Genomic DNA, 23704 nt, shown 5'->3' with positions numbered 1-23704 from the left:
TGTGTTCAATTTGACGTTATAACAAAAACTTTCTGCAGTAGCCATGCATGGCGCCCGAACCTCAACTGTTCAATGGCACAATGCCACACCATCTTGGCTGATTGTGCCTTCACCATTGCTATCAACAATGGGCATATATTTTTCGGCCATGTTGTATGAATATGCAAAAATAAAAATTTCACAAAAAAAAAAAGTTCAAATTTCATATGCTAATTGCAATTTACGTGATGTCAAAGCCTGTTTTACATCTACTATGATGCACAAACTATTGGTCGCAATTCTTTATGTTTTACTGACAACACGTATCACACTGAAAAGTTCCTGTACATTTTCCACCAATTCAAGGAAGAGAATAATGAGGAAAAGGTTTCCAACTACATCAAAAGAGCTGCTACCAAGTGTAACCATGCAAACAAGTTGCGCAGCAGTCCTACCATTGCTGTGCCGAACAAAACAGCTTACTATGCAAAATTTTATGTAACCTATGTCCAATTCTTATTGCTTTCCAAAATTTTCTCCTCAATTTTTGCCATTTTGCTGATTCATGTAAACAGAAAATACTGACTATTAGTTCTTATGACTCATAACAATGTCATAGAAATTTCTTACTATAACAATAGTTAACAAACCCTAGTCACAACAGGTGCTGTGAAGTCCTGGCCTTCAGGTCGCCAGTTGCGTTTATAGATGAATGAAAAAAAAAAAATAATTTAAAATATATTACAATTGCATTATTGGAAATGTGCTTGTACAATTTTTGGCTAATCACACTTCCTCTCTTACATTTCAATTGTAGATGCAAGCAGCAGACTTCAAGGACACCAGTGCATGTCAAAAATAAGAAAATCATCTTTACTTGAATCCACTTCACTTCAATAAAAAATACTTAATGCTGCTATCAAATCTTCTCTTATTTCGCAACATATATGATAAAAAAAACACTCCTAGTTCACCATACTCAAAATCGCACATCTTAACAGAAATTTCTATATACAAGAAAGTGAGAAACAAAATCATGTGTAAAGAAGCATGAATGATGATTTTTTTTCCCATTTGTCTGCACCTTACTGTGTACTCATAATTAATGTCTTTGGCGACGCTGTTTCTTTCTTTCTTCTTCTTTTTCTTTTTTTTTAAATAAATTTTAACTTTACAATACCCTGGGGGTCTTTTGCCATGTGCCTACACATCCAGGCAAACTATTAGGCAAGACACCCATCTACAATTCCCCTGCATCTAGTTCATCATCTCGATCACTATATCAGACATTTTTCATTGTTCTGACCAACTCTGGGTGAGGGGGCGAGGATGACGCGTGTCGCCCAGATAAAAACATCAATTCCACCATAAAAGATATCAGCATCACAGAATCAAAGAAGTACCTCAGGATAGGTGGTGTTTCCAACTACTCACCTTGTCCCGCCAACAAGGGGCCAGAATGCCTTTCTAAGCACCATCAGATAGCTCCACTGTCACATCTTTCACAATGTGATCATCCTTGAAATGATGATGATGATGATGATGATGATGCATGTGGCTAGGCTGGGAGCCCCACCTGCAGGGAGCACGGCCGCCTGGTGCAACTTTTTTTAGTTCGGCGACTTGCATGTAAATGGGGATGAAATTAAGACGAAGGCAACACAACACCCAGTCCACAAGTGGAGAAAATCTCCGATCCAGCCAGGAATCAAAACCTAGGCCCCTCGCATGGCATTCCACTGCGCTGACCACTCAGCTATGGAGGCAGACCATTCTCGTGGTGCATTGCTGGACCTGCCTGTCCTCTATTGGATTAGACTACAGGTTGCTATACGGACTATTAATTGTCATGATTAAAATAACTTTGCAAAGACTTACAGAGTTTCTGGTATTTTTATTCCACCATCAAGCTTGCTAGCTCACACTGACCCTAATTGTTCAGGTTTTGTGCATTTTAACCTATACTGTCTTGTTTAAGTAATAATAGCTGTATACATTGACACAAAAAAACCAAACAAGTGTGTCCAAATGCTTGTAACACTTTAATTGCTTTTCCCTAATAACTTGTTTTCTAAATAACTAAGGTGTTTTGTATGAGCCAGGATAGAGATTACCAAAACACAGTTTTAACTTTAATAACCGTAAACATCTTTTACTGAATCAATATCCATTTTACAGATTGCAAACAAATCTCTTATATACATGTGATACAAGATATTAATGACGCCTCTTAGATTTCTTCTTACGATATTTCTTTTTCTTTTTCTCTTGCAACATTCTTGCTTTCAAGATCTGTTCAGGTTTCTTGAGTTCTGATCGTCTCATTTTTTCTTGTACCTTCATATTGTGACGACCCCAGTGAGTGCTCGGAACAGCTTTCAGCCCTGGAAAAAAAGGAATGCTCATGGTGATACGAAACATATGTAAATTTACATACTCAATTTATATAAATAAGTCCACAAAGCATATCAAGTGTCATTCCACACACCTTTAGTAGGCCTGCTTTTGGAATCTTCATCTGTGTCATCATCTTGTTCATCCTGCTGAGATATTTTGCTTCTCTCTTTCCACTGCGAGTACCTGTTGCTTTTGTAAGTTGCGGGTATCCAGGCTCCAGATTCGGTGCGTATCTTGCCAGCTTTTGTTCCCTGATTAAAACAAAAAAGGAGAAAGGTAGTGAAACTAGCTAGAAAGTGCCTGTGAAAAACGTGTATTAGGGAATTAAATCATTATAATGAAAAGCTGGATGACAATCCCAGTGTAAAATGATGAATTTACATATCATAGAGAACTGATTATCATATTGTATAGCACAGTAAAGTTGTTATATTAATTGAGATTTAGAAGGTGCAAACTACATCTGAGCAGAATTTTTTTTTACACAATGGATCTTACTACTAAAGCTTTAACAAGTATCAGTACGATTTAATTAGGATTCCTAATACATCATTGTGTCCAAGTGATCTGCCCTTCCATTTTTTAACCTCCCCCAATCCTCTTTCCTCCCTGAAGAAGGAACCAATAGCTATAAAAGCTAGGGTAGTGGGTAGTGTTGTCACTTTCACCTCATGATGGGAAAAACTGGCCAGCAGTTCCATCTCACAAACTGTAAGATTTGTCTGTTGAGAACAGACGTCCTGTCCTTATTCAAAGATCACAATTGCCGTTGCCCCCCCCCCCCCCCCCCTTCCCGTCCACTTGACCCTTCTTCTTCCCTCAGTATTCCACACCTCCGATCTGCACTGTTTCTCACATCCCCCATTTCTTCTCTCTTCTACAACATATCAGCTATCTCCTTGGAACCTTCCCCCGTCTCTTCATTCTATCTGCAAACTTCCCTTGGTCTTCTCCCCCCATTCTTGACTTCACTGTACCTCTCAGCACGATCTTTTTCTAGCTTCCACCTGTCCATTTCTCCCTCTTACCATTCCACAACCCTCACCATCCTGTATCATCCACTCTTCCAGAATCACTATTCACTGCTCATCCTACTAGGCAACAGCAGTGTGTGTGTGTGTGTGTGTGTGTGTGTGGAGAGGCAGTGGGGGGCACAGAATACAAAGTCCAATGATCGAATCATATAGGAAGAATATAATAAACCTGCCTGCTGCGAAACACTGTAAATTGTAAGTCCTGTGGTCATAGATGTGCAGGATCTGTGAGGACAACACAGTTCCCAGAACAACTGTACAAACTATTTCTTGAAAAGGAGGGGGTAGTAAAGGTAGCTGTACTTGTAATAGTAGTAGTCATCGTCATGGTGGGGGGCTGGTGATGGAGGAGGAGGAGGAGGAGGAGGAGGAGGAGGAGGAGGAGGAGGTGGTGGTGGTGGTGCTGCTGCTGATGAAGATGAAGAAAAGTGGTACCTACTGCAATCCAAATACAGAACACTCCAGTGAACACATCATCTGTGTCCATTACTGGAGTGTACACTGTTAGCAGTTTATCCACAGCCCCATATTCGCTCATCCTGGCTACCCGTTTCCCAAGCTCAGAAGTCATCTTTGGAATATTGATGTGCCACCAAAGACAGCAGCAGTAGTTCTACTGAATTATATTTACAGACACATTTGTGTGACTTATCAAATTTAACATTGCTTTTATCACTGTGATTCAGCCATTGGCCTCTGGATTTGTCCTCTTGACTCTTACACGAAGCCACCAGGTCTTATCACAGGAGTCAAAGGATTGCATGAACACTAGATCAAGTGCATGGAGGTTCAAGGGAGCCAACTGAAAAATCCTACTGGTTCTTGTAGAATTATAATTGCTGAAATATTAATCATGGCAATCTCAAGCAGCAATTAAATTTATCCCGCAAAAAAGGCTCTATCTTTGCAGCATCACAGCTAGGGTCATGAGTGCCCCTGGTAAGATTTCAATCACTGATGCTGATGCTGCTGATGTACATGTGAATGTGTCAATACAACACAAACATTAAAAAGCATCCTAAATATGTAGAACTAAAATCTATAAAGCAAAACAATTTCATATATCAAACTTTCAACTAGCAAAGGACAGGAGAAACTGAGAACCCACCACTATTAGGAAAAAAGTTACGGTATCCATTGTTGGTCACTTCCTTTAGAATTTATTCAAGTATCTCAAATTGCTAATAGTACACTGTTTTTCAGAATAAACTATAGCAGAATAAACTATAGGGTCCCCTTGCATGGGCAAAAGTGTAACCAACCCTATTGATGACTTTGAATCAATCTGTGTAGATGCGTACTGAATTAGAAGAATTGTGGAGGAGAAGGGTAGAATCAGCAACCTTCTTGGGGCCACAAAAGAGGTCCATCTGTATCACAGGACAGGGCACAAACCACAGGTGGTTGTGGTGGTGGTGGTGGTGGTGGTGGAGAGGGAGGGTTTCAAGGGGAGCTCTAGGAACACAGAATAAAAGAGGCTGTTGGAGGCCCTTCAGTAGAGTACCGAGTCATATCCAGTTGGTCTACCCAGTTTTGGGCAACACACCAACAGTCTGTGCTGTTAGTTGTGGAACAGAGTCAAGTGGCAAGGGTGAGTATGCATCTGACTGATTCTGACTGCGTAATTTGTCAGAAGCTGTTGTCATCTAACCCGCAGGAATGTGACACCAGCTTCTGCCACGAGGCTGTCAACAGGCTGCTGTTGCCAAGCGCACACCAGTGTGGTGAACTGTGTACAGCAAGTTCATTACGGTCGGTGCTGCTGACCTATAGGCAAAACATCCATAGTCCAAATGGGATAAAATCAGAGCTTTGTAAAACCTCAGACGAACAGTGTGGTCTGCACCTCATGTGGAGTTACTAAGAAAACAGAGCGCGCTTAGCTTCTTCCTGCAAGTTGCCTTGAGCCGGCAGACATGTCGCAGTCAAGTTAGTTTGTTTACATAGGAATTCGAAAAGTTTCAACAACTTCAAGTAACTGGTCACCAAGATAAATTTCTGGGTGCGGGTGCAGAGTCCAGAGTTGGCAAAAATGCACAACTCGTGATTTTGCAGGAGAAAATTGATAGCTGTGATTCAGAACCCAGACATATACTTTCCACACAGAGCCCCTGAAGTTGGCATTCAGTGGTGCACAATGATGCAGAGGTATAGTACGGGCACAGATCATCCATACACAGTGACGGAAAGACTGTGAGGCCCACTCCATTTACACCACCATTGATGGCAACAACAAACAGCATTACACTTAGGACAGGCTCCCAGTTTCCTGTACATATTGGGTGCTCAGAGTCGAACCTATCCAGACCCGAAAAAGTTGTGGAGATAGGATTCTGGATAAAAATGAGTTAACTGCACCGGAAACCCCACTCATGCATTGTATGTAGGGTGTCATGTCACCCAGTGTCGTATGCCTTCTGTAGGTCAAAGAACACAGCAATCAGATGTTTGCAATGTGCGAAAGCACTGTGTACTGCAGATTCCACATGAACCAGATGATCTGTGTTGGACTGGAAAGCCCGAAAGCCACTTTTGAATCACGATATATGCCCTCCGTCTTCAAAGCACCAACAAAGACGTCGGTTGACCATTCATTTGAGTAGCTTACACAGCCCATTCATTAGAGACATTGGCCGATAGTTAGTTAAAATGTGTGGGACCAGGAATAATAATAATAATAATAATAATATCCAAACAAATTCAGATAACATCACATCACAGCCAATACAGATTAAGCGTGGAATATACCAAGGAGACTCATTAAGTCCTTTCTGGTTCTGTCTTGCTCTGAACCCACTATCCAACATGCTAAATAATACAAATTATGGATACAATATTACTGGAACATACCCACACAAAATCACACATTTGCTATACATGGATGATCTAAAACTACTGGCAGCAACAAATCAACAACTCAACCAATTACTAAAGATAACAGAAGTATTCAGCAATGATATAAATATGGCTTTTGGAACAGACAAATGTAAGAAAAATAGCATAGTCAAGGGCAAACACACTAAACAAGAAGATTACATATTGGATAACCACAGCGACTGCATAGAAGCGATGGAAAAAACAGATGCCTATAAATACCTAGGATACAGACAAAAAATAGGAATAGATAATACAAATATTAAAGAAGAACTAAAAGAAAAATATAGACAAAGACTAACAAAAATACTGAAAACAGAATTGACAGCAAGAAACAAGACAAAAGCTATAAATACTTATGCTATACCAGTATTGACCTACTCATTTGGAGTAGTGAAATGGAGTGACACAGACCTAGAAGCACTCAATACACTTACACGATCACAATGCCACAAATATAGAATACATCACATACATTCAGCAACAGAAAGATTCACATTAAGCAGAAAGGAAGGTGGAAGGGGATTTATAGATATAAAAAACCTACATTATGGACAGGTAGACAATTTAAGAAAATTCTTTCTAGAACGAGCAGAAACTAGCAAAATACACAAAGCAATCACTCATATAAATACATCAGCTACACCATTGCAATTTCATAACCACTTCTACAACCCTTTAGATCACATAATATCAACAGATACAAAGAAAGTAAATTGGAAAAAGAAAACACTACACGGCAAGCACCCGTATCATCTGACACAGCCACACATCGATCAAGACGCATCCAACACATGGCTAAGGAAAGGCAATATATACAGTGAGACGGAAGGATTCATGATCGCAATACAGGATCAAACAATAAACACCAGATATTACAGCAAGCATATTATTAAAGATCCCAACACCACAACTGATAAATGCAGACTTTGCAAACAACAAATAGAAACAGTAGATCACATCACAAGCGGATGTACAATACTAGCAAATACAGAATACCCCAGAAGACATGACAATGTAGCAAAAATAATACATCAACAACTTGCCATAAAACATAAACTAATAAAACAACACGTTCCCACATACAAGTACACACCACAAAATGTACTGGAGAATGATGAATACAAATTATACTGGAACAGAACGATTATAACAGATAAAACAACACCACATAACAAACCTGACATCATACTCACCAATAAAAAGAAGAAATTAACACAACTAATTGAAATATCCATACCCAACACAACAAATATACAGAAGAAAACAGGGGAAAAAATTGAAAAATACATCCAACTGGCTGAGGAAGTCAAGGACATGTGGCATCAGGATAAAGTCGACATTATCCCAATTATACTATCAACTACAGGAGTCATACCTCACAATATTCACCAGTACATCAATGCAATACAGCTACATCCAAACATATATATACAATTACAAAAATCTGTAATTATTGATACTTGTTCAATTACCCGAAAGTTCCTAAATGCAATATAACATATACCATACAGTTACAAGGAAGTCACGCTTGACCGAGGTCCGCGTCACGTTCCATTTTTAACCAGACTTAAGTCTGAGAAAAAAAAAGTAAAGATAATAATAATATTTATATATTATTATTATTATTATTATTATTATTATTATTATTATTATTATTATACCTTCCTGCCAATGGGAGGGGAATTCTCCTTCCCACCAAATATGATTAAAAAGCCCGAGGATACTTTGCATGCTGTCAGCACAAAGATGTTTGAGAATTTGGTTGTGGATTTTGATGAGTCCAGGGGCTGTATCTCGACTCACTGCAAAGTGCTGATTCACAAAAAGGGATGTTGTATGACAGAAAGCCATGTGTATGGCAGGATAATGGGCAGCACTCAATAAGGTGTTTCCAGGTCAGGAAATGAGGACGGTAATTACTGCATGCTAACACTTGAGCAAAGTGTACCACAGTAAGTACCAAGGAATCAATGCAAATTTTACCTTTGAAAAGGATGCCAGGAATCGCTGTGGGTGGTGGATGGCCACAAATGCTGTGGAGTGTAGTCCATACTTGGGACGATGGGGTGCAGGATCACATAAATGATACATATTGCTCCCAACATGCCTGCTTCCTTTTCTTTATTAAAAACCACTGTTTCGCCAGGAGTCTCTTGAATACTATTAAATTATTAATAGAGGGTTGGTGCTTGTGCTGTTAAAGCACCCTGTGGTATTCCCTGATAGCTGTGGTTATATCTTCAGACCACCATGGAACCAGCGATCGTCAGGATGAGCCAGAGGAGTACAGTATCACTACTGCTGCAGCATCAATAATAGTATCAGTAGTATCCCACACTGCTTCATTGATATCAGTCTCAAGACTGGCTGCAAAAGTGTCAGTAGATGAGAAAGCCTGCCAGTCAGCTTTCTGTGGCGACCAAAGTGGAGCCTGTTCCAGATGTCTGTGAGTGGAGAGGGAGAGAACGATAGGAAAATAGTAGTCGTCACAAATATTGCCATGGACACGCAACTGAATCAGGGGTAAGATACGCGGGCTGTAAACTGTAAGATCAATAGTTGAGTATGTTCTGAGGGCTGCACTGAAATGTGTTGGAGCTCCAGTGTTTAGTAGGCAGACATACAATTCCGAAAGGTGTTCGAGACATAGTATCATCACCACACAGAGGATTATGGGCATTGAAGTCTCTCAATAAGAGTAAGAGGGGAGGTAGCTGTGCCACTAACTCTTAACATCTCATGATATTGGAAAGGTCTGTCTGGGTGTCGATGAACATTACCTATTGTCATCCAAACTAACACGTAGACACCAATGGGCACAGCCTCTAGTGTAGTGAGTGGGGCAACTGCTCCCTGGAAGTATCAGAGCATATGAGAGTACAAACCCTACCGCACGCTCTCTCGACATTAACATGATTGGGACAGTAGGGATTGTAGTTTTTCAGAGCAGGGAGGTGTGTTGTTGTTTCCTGAAGTACTATGCCAATTATGGAGTACATAGCCATGACAGAGTTTGGGCAGATGGCGAAGGAAGCCAATACAGTTCCATTCAAGAAGCGATGGAGTCAGGTGTAAGAAAGTGGCAAATGGTAAACATGGGTGTCATTACTTCGCTACCAGGTCATAATCCACCTGATTCTGTGATCTGTCACAAGTGTGCGTAGGCTCGACCACTACAGGGATGGGAAGCAGATCATCCAAAGCCTCAGAAAGTTGTTTATCTTCCTGCTTATCCTTCTTATCCTTGTGAGACTTTGATTTCTGTGAAGATTTCTCCCACTTTATCTACTGGGAGCAAAGAGGACAGTAGTTTTCTTCGGCCCACAGCCTGTGGCTGCTGGTCCTTGTCTTGAGAGGGGGGCATCTTGACAGGTGTCCTTATCCCTAAGGCCAGAGGAGACTAGCTATCTCTGGCTGCACCTATGCTGTGGAAACCACCGGTGCTATAGATGTAGGAGGCAAGGGAGCTGACATTCCCTCCCCCAACTGTACGGCAGGCCCTGGGATACAACCAGGGGCACAAGGCATCGAGCGAGGCCTTGTCATCGTGTGATGTATGGACGGTGGCACAACAGTCACAAAATTTGACACCATATCATTCAGATGAAGTCTTTCAATCTTTTTTTCGCATCTTGATAAGACTGGCGGTCAAGCATCTTATATTCTTGAATTTACTTCTCCCTCTTGAATACTGTGAACTGCGGTGAATGAGGAGGGTGCAGTTCCAGACATTTGACACATTGAGGGGGCTGGTCACAAGGGCTGCCCTCATGGGACACTCGTCCACATACCCTACCGATATCCTCATTAGAACAGCAGGAGGACACATGCCCAAGCCTTTAGCACCAAAAACATTATCATCAGAAGAGGAAAATAAGGCCCGACATCACTCCTATAAACCAAGGCCTTGACCTTCTCAGGCAAAATGCTGCTGTCGAAGGCTAGGATAAAAGCTCCAATGTTCACTCTGTTCTCCTTGGGTGCCTTCTGCATGTGGCGAATGAAACAGACTTCATGCCGTGCCAGATTAGTATGCAGCTCTTCACCCTCATTCTGCCAACGGCCTTATCAAAGAGGGCAGAGGATCAGATAGAGGTTCAGGGCACACTCTTGTCCTTTGGGTGGGAAACTGCCCCTAAAGGCAGAAGAATCAGCAATGATCAACTGCATAAGGCTGCAAAAGTCAATGGAAACCACTGCATTAAGGACCCATATTGTGTATCAACAGGACATGTGGCCTGTAACGAAAAAGTGTCATAATGATTTCTCCATTGGCAAAAGATTTTACAATAGTCCCCCATTTAGATTTCTGGGAGGGGACTGCCAAGTGGGAGGTTACCATGAGAAAAAGACTGAATAATTAATTTAAAGATAACATTCTATGAGTCAGAGGGTGGAATGCCAGAAGCTTGAGCATGATAGGGAGGCTACAAAATCTGAAAATGGGAATGCAAAGGCTCAATCTAGTTATAGTAGGGGTAAGTGAAGTGGAATGGAAAGACGGCAAGGATTTCTGGTCAGATGAGTATAGAATAATATCAACAGCAGTAGAAAATGGTAAATGAGAGTAGGATTCATTATGAATAGGAAGACAGGGCAGAGAGTGCGTTACTGTGAACAAGTCACTGATAGGTCTATTCTTATCAGAAATGACAGAAAACCAACACTGACAATGATGGGTCAGGTATACATGCCGACATCGCAACCTGATGAGATAGAGAAAGTATATGAGAACATTGAAGAGTATTACAATACACAAAGAGAGATGAAAGTCTAAAGCCATGGGGGACTGGAATGCAGTTGAAGGCGAAGGAGAAGAAGAAAAGGTTACAGAAGAGTATGGGCTTGGGACAGGAATGAGGGAATGGAAAGCTTAATTGAGTCCTGTAATAAATTTTAGCTAGTAATAGCGAATACTATGTTCCAGAATCACAAGAGGTGGTGGTACACTTGGAAAAGGCCTGATGATACGGGAAGATTTCAGTTAGATTGCACCAGGGTCAGACAGAGATTCCAAAATCAGATACTGGTTTGTACGGCTTACCCAGAAGCAGGTATAGACTCAGATCACAATTTAGTAGTGATGAAGAGTAGGTTGAAGTTTAAGAGATTAGTCAGGAAGAATCAATATGCAAAGAAGTGGGATACGGAAGTACCAAGGAATGATGAGACATGTCTGAAGTTCTCTAAAGCTGTAGATAAATCAATAAGGAATAGCTCAGTAGGCAGTACAGTTGGAAGAGGAATGGACATTTCTAAAATGGGTAATCACAGAAGTTAGAAAGAAAAACCAAGGTACAAGGAAAGTAACTGTGAAGAAACCATGGGTAACAGAAGAAATACTTCCGTTGATCAATGAAAGAAGAAAGTACAAAAATGTTCAGGGGAAGGCAGGAATACAGAAGAGACAGGAGTGGATTTAGAAGAGATAGCGGATCCAGTATTAGAATCAGAATTTAAGAGAGCTTTGGAGGAATTAACATCTATTAAGTCAGAAGGGATAGATAACATTTCATCAGAATTTCTAAAACCATTGTGGGAAGTTGCAACAAAATGACTATTCACGCTGGTATGTAAAATGTACGAGTCTGGCAACATGCCATCTGAGTTTCAGAGAAATATCTTCCACGCAATATCAAAGACTGCAAGAGCTAACAAATGTGAGAATTACTGCACAATCAGCATAATAGCTCATGTACCCAAGTTCCTGAGCAAAATAATATGCAGAAGAATGGAAAAGAAAATTGAGGATGTGTTACATGACAATCAGTTTGGCTTTAGGGAAGGTAAGGGCACCAGAGAGGCAATTCTGAGCTTGCTGTTGATAATGGAAGCAAGACTAAAGAAAAATCAAGACACTTTCTTAGGATTTGTTGACCTGGAAAAAGGGTTTGACAATGTAAAATGGTGCGAGATGTTTGAAATCATGAGAAAAATAGGGGTAAGGTGTACGGAGAAGTGGGTAATATACAATATGTACCAGAGCCAAGAGGGAACAATAAGAGTGGATGACCAAAAACAAAGTGCTCACATTAAAAACTGTGTAAGACAAGGATGTAGTCTTTTACCCATACTATTCAATCTATACATTGAAGCAGCAATGATGGAAATAAAAGAAAGGTTCAGGAGTGGAATTAAGATTCGAGGTGAAAGTATATCAATGATATGATTCACTGATAGTATTGCTATCCTGAGTATAAGTGAAGAAGAATTACATGGTCTGCTGAATAGAATGAACAGCCTAATGAGTACAGAATATGGACTGAGAGAAAATCGAAGAAAGACAAAAGTAATAAGAAGTAGCAAAAATGAGAACAGCAAGAAAATTAACATCACCATTGATTGTCATGAAGTAGATGACGTTAAGTTTTGATGTGGTATCCTTGTTCACTGGAAGACTCATTGGAAGTAACTGAGGAGAATTCTGATGATGGTCTGTTGGACCTGTTTGTGCACATATTGGCCTCAACTTATTTTCTGTATGGGAGCCAATATTACGAGCAGATAGAAGGTGTAGCCATGGGCAGTAGTCACCAATATGTTATGGAGAGATTAAAAGAGGAAGCATTTGAGACTGCTAGATATAAACCCACATGCTTTTTCAGGTATGAGGATGATACCTTTTTGATCTGGCCTCTTGGTAGGGATAGACTCAATGAGTTTCTTGAACACCTTGACTAATGCCACTCAAATATTAAGTTCACCATTGAACTGGGAAAGGTGGGCAGCTACCATTTCTGGATATTCTAGCCAAAGTGAGAGCAGGTGGGTAATTTGACCACAGTGTGTACTGCAAACCTACACACACTGATTTATACCTGCAAGCCACCAGCTGTCACCATGCACTGTAGAAGCATGGAGTTCTAAAACATTGGTATACAGGGCACACAACTTCTCAGATGCACATAGCTTGATAGTAGAAATAGAGCATCTATGATCAGTGTTCACAAAAATGGATACACAGCCTCACATATTCAGAAGATCCTTCAACCAGCCACTCTGACACACGATAAAGAAGAGCAAGATGGGGCAAAGACTTGTCCCATGTGGTATCTATTTCTGCCAATATCAGCAGGATTCTCAGGAAGCATAATATAATGTGCATGTTCTGTCCACCTATCAGAATAGGTGGACTACTAGGAAATGTAAAAGATGACTTGGGACTATGAAAATCAGGAATTTATAATATACCCTGCCAATGGGGCATGTCATACAGTGGCTAGGCAACTAGACAAGGGGAGCAGCAGCAGCAGCAGCAGCAGCAGCAGAACTCCACAAAAAGAAAACTGTGGGTGTGGACATGGAGAACGAACCCCCAGACAGAGCACCAATTGCACCAAACCAAAGATGGAACATCGCAGGACACTTTTAGTGAGAGTGGATTGCAATGGGAATATCTAGAACCACACTGGACCGAAAATGGAATGCTAGTGCACAGGCTGGCGCACTGTTCTGAAGACATAACACCAGAGCTCAGCCTCATTCACCAGACTAAAATGGGAATGCCTAAGGATGCCACTAGCAGGAGTGGATGGCAGATGGAACATCCAGGACCAACAATGGCCATATGTGTAACTACTGGATCCATTTCACTCAACAAGCAATCTCAGGTAGCACCTGATAATGAGTCACACTGTCAAAATATCGTGCAACAACAACTTTGATACCTGGCATAATACCCAACACCTCAAGATGTCAATAAAAAACTGGTTGCAGAAAAAGTAAATAATAGGTGGAGTTCCAACAGAAGAATACTATGGAAATGTATCTCACACACAAAATAAGCAGCTTACAAATGACTTTTTTGGCCACTTATAAAGTATTGCCCATTGGTCTGGTGCACTTACCAAGTAGAGCTGGCTATCAGAGGGGAGAGACAATATCCAAAAAAGAGTGTTGCATTTTGTTACATGTTTGTTGACTGCGGGAGCGTTAAAATGGTCATCAAGCTCCAATGGCAGACGTTAAAAACGAGGATTACTGTTAAAATTCCAAGAGTGTATTTTGTATCAAAGGTAAATTCAATCATGAAAACTAAGAAACTTGAGAAAGAATTTCTAGCTGGTACTTACTTTCAGGAGGTGACGAGTCGTAGTGCCGATAGACACATAAAGTGACACATTACCTATCTTTCAGAACTAATAGTTCAGTCTACATCTAAATGTGTATTCTACAAACAACTGTGAAGTGCATGGCAGGGGATACTTCCCACTGTACAAGTTATTAGGACTTTTTTCCATTCCATTCACACATGGGGCATGAGAAGAATGAATGTTTGGCTGCCTCTGGTTGACTGGTTGGTTAGTTGGTTGATTTGGGGGAGAGACCAAACAGTTATGCCATCAATCCCATCAGGTTAGGGAAGGGTGGAGAAGGAAGTCAGCCATGCCCTTTCCAAGGAATCATCTCAGTACTTGCCTAAAGTGATTTAGGGAATCACAGAACACCTAAATCAGGACAGCTGGACACAGGTTTGAACCACCATCCTCCTGAATGCAAGTCCAGTGTGATAACGACTGCACCACCTCACTCAGTGACAGCTGTAATTAATCTAACGTTGTCCTTATGATACATACATAATTTTTGTATATTCCTAGATTCATCATATAAAGCCACTCTTAAAACTTTATAAATAGAATTCCTCAGGATATATACAATGTTCAGTAGTTTGCGAGTGAAATTTCTTCAGCATCTCTCCGATACAGTCCCTTGAGTGAAACGAGCCTGTGACCATTCCTTCTGCCATTCTCTACACATTCAATATCCCCCATTAGTCCTGCATAGTATGGATCCCACATACTTGAGTAATATTCTACGATGGTCACACAAGTATTTTGTAAGCAATTTCCTTTGCAAACTGATTACATTTTCCTAGTATTCCACCAGCGAACTGAGGACTGTCAGCTGTTTTACCTATGACTGATCCTATGTGTTCATTTCATATTTCTACAAAGTGTTACATCCATGTATTTGTATGTGCTGATTTGTTCCAGTTGTGACTAACTGATACTGTAGCAATAGGATGTAATATTTACAATTTACAATTTCTGAACATTTCAAGCAAGTCTCAATCTTACCACCACTTTTAAATCTTATCAAGATCCACCTGCATATTTTTGCAGCTATTTTCATCAAATATAACTGCAACACCCATGGAAAGTCAGAAATTACTATTAATATTGTCTGCAAGACCATTAGCATGCAACAGGAGCAGCAATGGTGCCAACACACTTACCTGTTGCACGACTGAAGTTACATATACATCAGTCAATGACTCTCCATCCAAGGTAACATATTGTGTCTCCCCTACCAAGAAATCCTCAATTCAGTCACAAATTTTGCTTGGTAACCCCTGTGATCGTACTTTTGAAAATAAGCACAAGTGTGCTACTGAGTCAAATGCTTTTCAGAAATTGAGAAATACTGCATCTTTCTGACTGCCTTGACCCAAGCTTTCTGGTTATCATGTGAGAAAAGTGCAAGTTGGGTTTTGGAATCCATGCTGGCTGGCATGGAGGAGGACAGTTTGTTTGAGATACCTCATTATATTTAAGCTCAGAATACATTCTAAGGTTCTACAAGAAATGTATGTCAAGCATAATGGACACTGTTTTGCAGATATCTTCTGCTACCCCGTCACAAATTCAGTATACAATCTACTAGGGGTTCCAGTGGGCCCTGGAGATTTGTTCAATTTTAGAAATTGCACCTGTTTCTCAACATCACTGATACTAATATCCATATCACTCATCTTTGCAGTGATGCAACTATTAAATAAAAGTAATAACCCTGGATTTTTATTTGTAAAGAAACATCTGGAAACAGAGTTCAGCATTCCTGCTTTTCTTTTCTTTGCTTTGTTTCATTTTGCTACCGTCAATTCCCTATCTATAGCACTATGCTTCGTTTTACACTTATTATGCAGTAATAACTGTTCCTTTAGAAGTTCCTTTACAGTGATTATATACCATGGAAGATCTCTCTTATCACAAACTGTTGTATTAAGTATGTATATAGCCACTCTATGGCCAACTGTTGTTCTAAGTGTGAGCCACAGTTCTTCTACATGCTTCTCTCAAGAGCTAAATGTTTCGAGTTCCTTAATGAGATATCACACTACTGGCCCGTTATCTAGTTTGCTGAACATTTAATAAATCCTTCTACTTGTTTTAATAGCCCTTTGTACTTTGGCAATCATTTTTGTTACAATTGCCTCATGGTCACTGACACCAGTTTCGAAGTGAACATGCTCAGAAACATTACGCATTATTAGATCCAAGATACAGAGTTATTCTAAATGCTGGACACATTTTCAAAACTTCGTATTTATTCACACACAAATCCACAATGAACAAGCTTTGTACCAATGAAATGAGGAAGTTCCAAATTTTTTTCCCATAATGTTTGATTTCAATTTAATAAATTTAATAATTTGTAATTAATTAATTTATAATAATTATTGAATAATTAAAAATGTGATACGTGTCACAAATTTTCAATGTGGCCATCGTTGGCTGCACGACAAACATCGATGCAGTAGCCAAACTCGTCCCACAAATGCGAAAGTGTATCTGCTGTTACTGAGTGTATGGCAGCAGTCATCCGGTTCCGCAGATTGTTCAGATGGTTTGTACAGGCGGGATGTAAACAGCTTCCTTCACATAACCCAACAAGAAATAGTTGCAGGGTGTGAGATCAGGAGATCTCAGTGGCCAGAAATCCAGAGCCAAGTCCTTAAGTCCACTGCAACCAACCCAGCACTGAAGAAGGGTCATTCAGAAGGCCTCGAACATCATGGTGCCAATGAGGTGGAGCTCCATCCTGTTGGAAAATAAAAGTCCTGGGAATCTTCCATAACTTGAGCGAACAGCCACTGTTCCAACATGTCCAGGTACACGATTCCCATTACAGTTCTTTCTGCAAAGAAAAATGGTCCATAAACCTTTGTACGGGATACGGTGCAGAACACGTTGATCTACAGTGAGTCTCTTTCGTGTTGCAATGGTGAATGTGGATTTTTCAGACCCCATAAGCAAACATTGCGTCTATCAACTTTTCCACTAAGGCGGAACATTGCTTCATCGCTGAAAGTTACACGCTGTAGAAATGCGTCATCCTCCATCTTTGCTACCACATAACCAAAAAATGCGAGATGCTTCTCTTTGCCACTGGAGTTGAGAGCCTCCACAAGCTGTAATCGGTAGAGCCTGTACAGCAAATGCCGTCTCAGAACTCTCCATACAGTTGGTTGGAGTATTTCAAGTTCGTGATTGGCTCTATTGGTAGACTTGCTGGGACTGTGCACAAAACTTTCTTGAATCCATTGAACATCATACTCTGACACACGCGGTCGGCCTGTGCTTTTTCCTTTGCACACATTCCCAGTCTGTTTAAATTGCCTAAACCAATAGCTAATGGTTTTGCAAGTTGGTGATTGAATGCTGGCCGCTTCTGAGACCATCACCACCTGCTCACTGCCGCCCGCCAAAAACTTTGAAACTTCCTCTTTTCATTGGTATAAAGCTTGTTCATTTTGGATTTGTACTTGAATACATATGAATTTTTGAAAATAGGTCCATCATTTAGAATAATCCTGTATTTCCATAATGAGAGCAGTTCTGAACAATCTGTTCTTGGTAGCTAACAGAGAACGCATTTAGAAAAGTTTCACTGGACATCCTGTCACGCCCACCACTCACAAAATTGCATTTTTCCTTTCTGACCACTGGATAATCAATGATGACAGTATGATTGAGGAACTTATGAACCAGCGAATTTAGATTTGAGGTAGATTTCAGTTGTATCTGAAGGTGAGTCTGGTGGTCAATAGAATAAGCCAATTACAAGTTTATACCTGCCCTTGATACTGCACCTTTCCCATCTTGGTGGAATTGAGGTTCTCAGTAAGGCGACAAGGATAGGCCATTATAAAGGAAAGGTGGGCCACTGAGAACCAGACCACAGGATACAGGTTATGTTAATAACCTAATTGATGTCTGTTGTAATGAAATGTGAATGGATACAGTGTATTAAATTGAGCAATCATCATATATATCTCCACAGCAGGGTAGTTGCTCTGATACACAAGAACAAAAAGGGTTCAAAGAAGGTATGATACTAGTTAGATGGTATCATTACTTTTAATTGTTGAGAAATAACTGACAGAAAATTTCCATGAGTAATAATTTGACAAGCTGTGCCTTTCTGACACCTAATGTAAAATAGTGAAGAGTAACTAAAAAATATGTGAAACTAGCTCACACAGCCACACTTTGCTGTGGCTCAGTTTGCTTAAATCAAAAAGAAAGAAAATAGAAAGCACATGTTTCTAACATGCATGATAATTGGATATACACTCTCACCCACTTCCACCTGCTCTTTCTCTTTATTCCACGCACTCTCTGGCATTGTCTCCTTGACTCTCTTCTTAGCACTATACTGTCACTGTCAACTATGTTCCACTGCCAGTGTGTCCCTATGTTTCTCTCACAACACCACTGCCTCCTTCGCTCCTTGTCTCCTCCTCTCCCCCATCTCTATCCATCACCCCCCTTTCTTTGTCCATCTCCTCTTCCTCCTCCTCCGTCCACCTTCTCCTCACCCTCTCTCCACCTTCTTCTGCCCCTCTCTCTGTGTATGTACTCCTTCTGTTTTCTATGTCTATGTCCATCTCCTAAAGAGGAGTTGCCACATTATACCACAATGTTGGCTTGTTCTAATACGTTATCTCTGATCTTTGTGTAGGAAGACGTCAAATGGGATTGTGCTCATAGAAGCTGAGTGACCAGACATATAAAGGTAATAGTAAGCTCAACATAACAAATCTACATACAATTTGTGATCCTCCACGACAATTTTGAGTGATAAATCATCTTTCCTCCTTATTGGTATCTATCTACAAAGGATTCTTTGTTGGTTCTGAATGAAATATCTGTTTGTTGTTGGTCAAAACTGAATGTACCAATCCAACAATAATACCTACCTTGTTTGCAAGTTCTTGTACAGTGATACGTCAGTCTTTTATTGCTAAAGTCTGCACCTGCTCAATGACATTACTATTTTGGCTTGCTGAGAGTCCGACTGATTGCAGTTCACTGTCCAATGACGTGCTATCATCTTTGAATAAGTTGTACACCTAATTTATTCACAAGTTCCTCATGGATTGTTCCCAAAAGCCAGCTGAATCTTGTGCATAGTTTCCAGCTGGGTATTGCTGAGCTTTTGCAAAAATCTGTTGCAGTATCATTGCTGTTCAATTTGTTCCATGATTTTATACCCTACTGGAATCTGACAAGCACTCACTAATGCCTTCACTCACTGGCTAACTACCAGTCACTACACGTCCTTACTCATTGGCTAGCTGCCAGTCACCGATTGTTTCTGTGCCAACAGAAAGCCAAAAGCCAAATTCACAAGAGTGCAAGAATGTCCCCACCTCATCTAAACCAAATAGTGTCTAGCACTTCATTTGTATATACAGGAAAGAAGAACGTTCAATATCTCTGAACACACCTCGTACCTTAATATAAAATGCTCAAAAAAAGTTTTGCACACCTATGCAAATATCTCTGTACATAAATACTAATGAAGCAGAGAATGAAAGATCAAGCCTTTGCTGCAAAAATAAATAACTAAGGCAATCTGCTCATTAGTGCACATTTTTGCACATCTGCAAAATTAAAACATGCAACAATATAGTGTTGTTCCAACCCATGTACTGTGTCACACTTGAATCCTCCTTGGTATGATATCCACGAGATGCTTTGGCCCTCATGAGATTTTCCAGTTAGGGAGGGGCATTCCTGCAATGCCACACAGCAAGTTTCAACTGGTTCCCAAAATTCTCAATTTGGTTCATGCCAGGAGATATCACAGGCCTTATCAGTCAGTTGATTCTTGCTTCCAGGAGGAAGTTGTTCATGAGGTGGGCATACTGTGCCCAAGCATGATAACCTTGTCAGACAAGGACTGTACAATATGTTAGTGAATCACAACATTCAAATTACACTCAATGGTGACGAGAGCCATCTAACATCTGTACATGACACTGACTCAAAATGTTACTGATTCACCTCCTTGCTGAATCTGTGGGCCTGCATGCCTGAATGAGCATTCCTACCTGGCAACCCCCACGCTACCTATGACACTGTAAGTTAGCAGAGTAATTCTCCTCTTGCCAGTGCAGAGAATCAAACACCATTAATCCACATTCCAGTCCCGGTACTTCCTTGCCCAATTTCTTGGTACATTATTTTGCTGACAGGTTTGTGCAGCTGTTTTTAATAGATGCTTAGAGGCTAAATGGTTCCTATGGTGACAACTGTGTACTGTCTGTGTTGATACAGCTCTTCCAGTTCCACTATTCAAGTCATGCAGATGACACAAAATTTTCTTTTTTTTTTTTAACAGTTTATAACCAACTCAATTTGTTGTCTGCAGGTGTAATTAAAATAATGCTCAATGGGTAAGGATAGTTCTTTCATAGCTTACAGCAGTTATTTCTTAATACAGTGTTAAGTACATATTTCATAATCAATGTACTGTATATTAACAATTCAGTAACATAAGAATATTATGAAAAGGATAGTTGCTACTCACCATACGGCAGAGCTGGTGAGTCATCCTGACAAAGGCTCCACCACTGTTGTTTTGAATTGCAAGGATTACCTGACAGAAGAACTCTACCAGCTGTCAGATTCATCTACCTACAAACCATGCCACAGTGACCCCATTCCAGAAATCAAGCAGAATCTCCAGTCTCTTCTCAAATCCTAAGGCCTATCCCAGAATCTCTCCCCTCACCCCTGCCATTTCCCATACTCACACCTTCTACATGCTTCCTAAAGCCCATAAATCAAACCACCCAGTACATCCCATTGAACCTCCTATATAAAAGATAACAACAATTTCCTCCACCGATTCTTCAGTTCCTGTTCCTTTACCACACGGTTACTGGCTTGTCACTATTGATGCCACCTACCTTCACACTAACACCCCTAATGCCCATGGTCTTTCCGCTATTGACCACTACCTTTCCCAATGCACAAGGGATTCCAGATCAACAACCTGCTTACTAGTCATTATGACCAGCTGTATTCTCATCCACATTTACTTCTCCTTTGAAGGCATTACCTAGAAACAAATCCGGGATACAGCTATGGACACCCATATGGCACCATCCTATGTCAGCATATTCATTGAACATTTAGGGGAATTATTCCTAACTACCCAGAATCCCAAACCCCTCACCTGGTTCAGATTCACTAATGTCATCTCCGTGATCTGGATCGAGGGTGAGGACACCCTATCCACATACCTCCAGAACCTCAACACCTTCTTCTCCATTCACTTCACCTGGTACCACTCAACCCAACAAGCCACCTTCCTCGATGTTGACCTCCACCTCGCACCCAAAGACAGCTACATCAGTACCTCTGTCCACATCAAACCTACCAACCTCCAGCAATACCTCCACTTTGACAGCCACCACCCACTCCACACCATGAAGTCCCTTCCTTACAGCCTAGCCATCCATGCATGGCCTTCACATCTGTAGTGATGAGTGATCCCTCTCAAAATACACCGAGTGTCCCACTGATGCCTTTACATACAGTAATTTCCCTCCCAACCTTGTACAAAACAGATTTCCCATGCCTTATCTTTCCAGGCACTAACCACCTCCTAAACTCCCACTGTCCAGCCACAGAGGATCATTCCCCTCATGACTCCGTACCACCCAGGACTGAAGCAACTGAATTACATTATCCGCCGGAATTTCTACTACCTCTCATTGTGCACTGAAATAGGAAATGTCCTACCCAATATCCTTTCCAAAGTGGTAGTCCACCACCCAGCAAACCTACACAATATCCTTGTCCATCCCTACAGAATCCCTGCTCCCAATACGTTGCCCCATGGCTCACATCCCTGTAATAGACCTAGCTGCAAGACCTGGGACCTATTCTATATCGTTCATACCGATCTGTGCAGTAGCTTGTCTCAGTAGTGACGTCATTTTCAGTTCTTTATCTGAATTTCCTGTTCAGTAAGCTTCTGAAACCTGTTACCAAACGGTCCTCCTGCCAATTTTTCGACAACTGTGCCGAGAGGTTTTGGATTTCAGTATGCTCTGTCGTTCTGTTAGATGTGGTTTATTTACACCTATAATTTGTTATTTTAAACATACCGAGTGGTTTTAGTTTCGGAATTAGTGATTATGTCACTAAAGAATCACCACAGGACGCATCCAGTTGGAAAGTGAGTTCATAATAGACTATTTTCCTTTGTTAGAAATATGTTTAGGTAAGATTCGTTCAATATTCTCTCAAAATACCTGTTATTTTACGCAATTAAAGAGTTTAAAGATAATTAAATATCAAGACATCGGCTATACTTATGTATATTACATCGTGAGTGTTAGCTGAAATTACTAGTGACTTCGCCTGCTCTTTTCCGCAAATGGTTTACTTATTAATTATCGAAACGTGTTCAGAACTTTTAAGTAACAATGTAAAGGAATTTTGTGAAGCCTGACAGAGGAAACCATCCAAAATTTCATGCATTTACTGCTTATGCCCACATCATTCAGCAACGAAGTCAGCCTGCGTCTCTCTCGCTCGGAATTACATAAAATAAAGCGGCAGTAGCATGTAAACTGTAGTAGCAAAGTGAGTAAGGTGGCGAACTGACACGGCAACAGACTTACGTTCGTATTATAATGGTACAGCCTCCCCCAGAACTCGTACGAAATGTCCGATACCACCTTGTTGTTTAATATGCATCGGGATAGTTATCGGACAATTCAGTGCTTCCTAAGGCGTCGTATGTGTGTCTTTATATGTATCATTCTGTCCTATTTGATAAAAAAACTTGATATTCATTGTGAAGGCACGTGGACTGTTTTGGAAGGATGTGCATTGTCTTAATTATTGGTGGATTGTTGTCATTGATAAAATTATGTACATGTTAAGTAACTAATCAAGAAATTGAAGTAATAAGTCCTGAGCAATAAATAACTAGAGACTGCAGAGATGTTAGCATGAAAAATCAATGCTTCTAATTAACAAAATGGTAATCCAAAAATCCTGTAACAGAAGACCTCACTATCTTGAGAAACCACTTAAAAGTTATTACAAAGCAATTCATTTTCATTTGTTATTTATTTTTATGTCTTCCTCTGCAATTAATATTCTTTGTAATTACATTTCTAATTAACTCTCCAATTGTTTACATCTAACAGTTTTCCAATTTCAGAATTTGAGGCTTTATTGGTGCATTTTATGTATGTAATCAGATAAAGCCCGAGCTCTGTACTACCATCGTATGTTAGTAACCAAACCCAAACTGTAATTAATTACATAACTAAAATAATACAAGAGACATTATTGTAGTTAAAGTTCAGAAGGATTTTCTTATGG

At 40.4% G+C, this 23704-nt stretch overlaps 1 protein-coding gene across 1 annotated transcript in view; it reads right to left on the bottom strand.

The window, feature by feature from the left end:
• Positions 1-2086: 2086 nt before the first annotated feature.
• The window catches only part of LOC126161614 (ATP-dependent RNA helicase DDX54), a 124555-nt gene continuing 102937 nt past the window's right edge, over positions 2087-23704 (bottom strand). The window contains exons 13-14 of the mRNA XM_049917569.1: positions 2468-2627; positions 2087-2363 (exon numbers count right to left, since the gene is read on the bottom strand). Of these exons, the coding sequence (XP_049773526.1) occupies positions 2197-2363; positions 2468-2627 (327 nt within the window). The 3' untranslated portion in view covers positions 2087-2196. The remainder of the gene's footprint in view (positions 2364-2467; positions 2628-23704) is intronic.

Source organism: Schistocerca cancellata, chromosome 2 (assembly GCF_023864275.1).
Source record: "Schistocerca cancellata isolate TAMUIC-IGC-003103 chromosome 2, iqSchCanc2.1, whole genome shotgun sequence".
In the NCBI taxonomy this organism is placed as follows: domain Eukaryota; kingdom Metazoa; phylum Arthropoda; class Insecta; order Orthoptera; family Acrididae; genus Schistocerca; species Schistocerca cancellata.
Note: the sequence above shows the minus strand (reverse complement) of the source record. Positions and strands in the feature narration are given on the sequence as shown.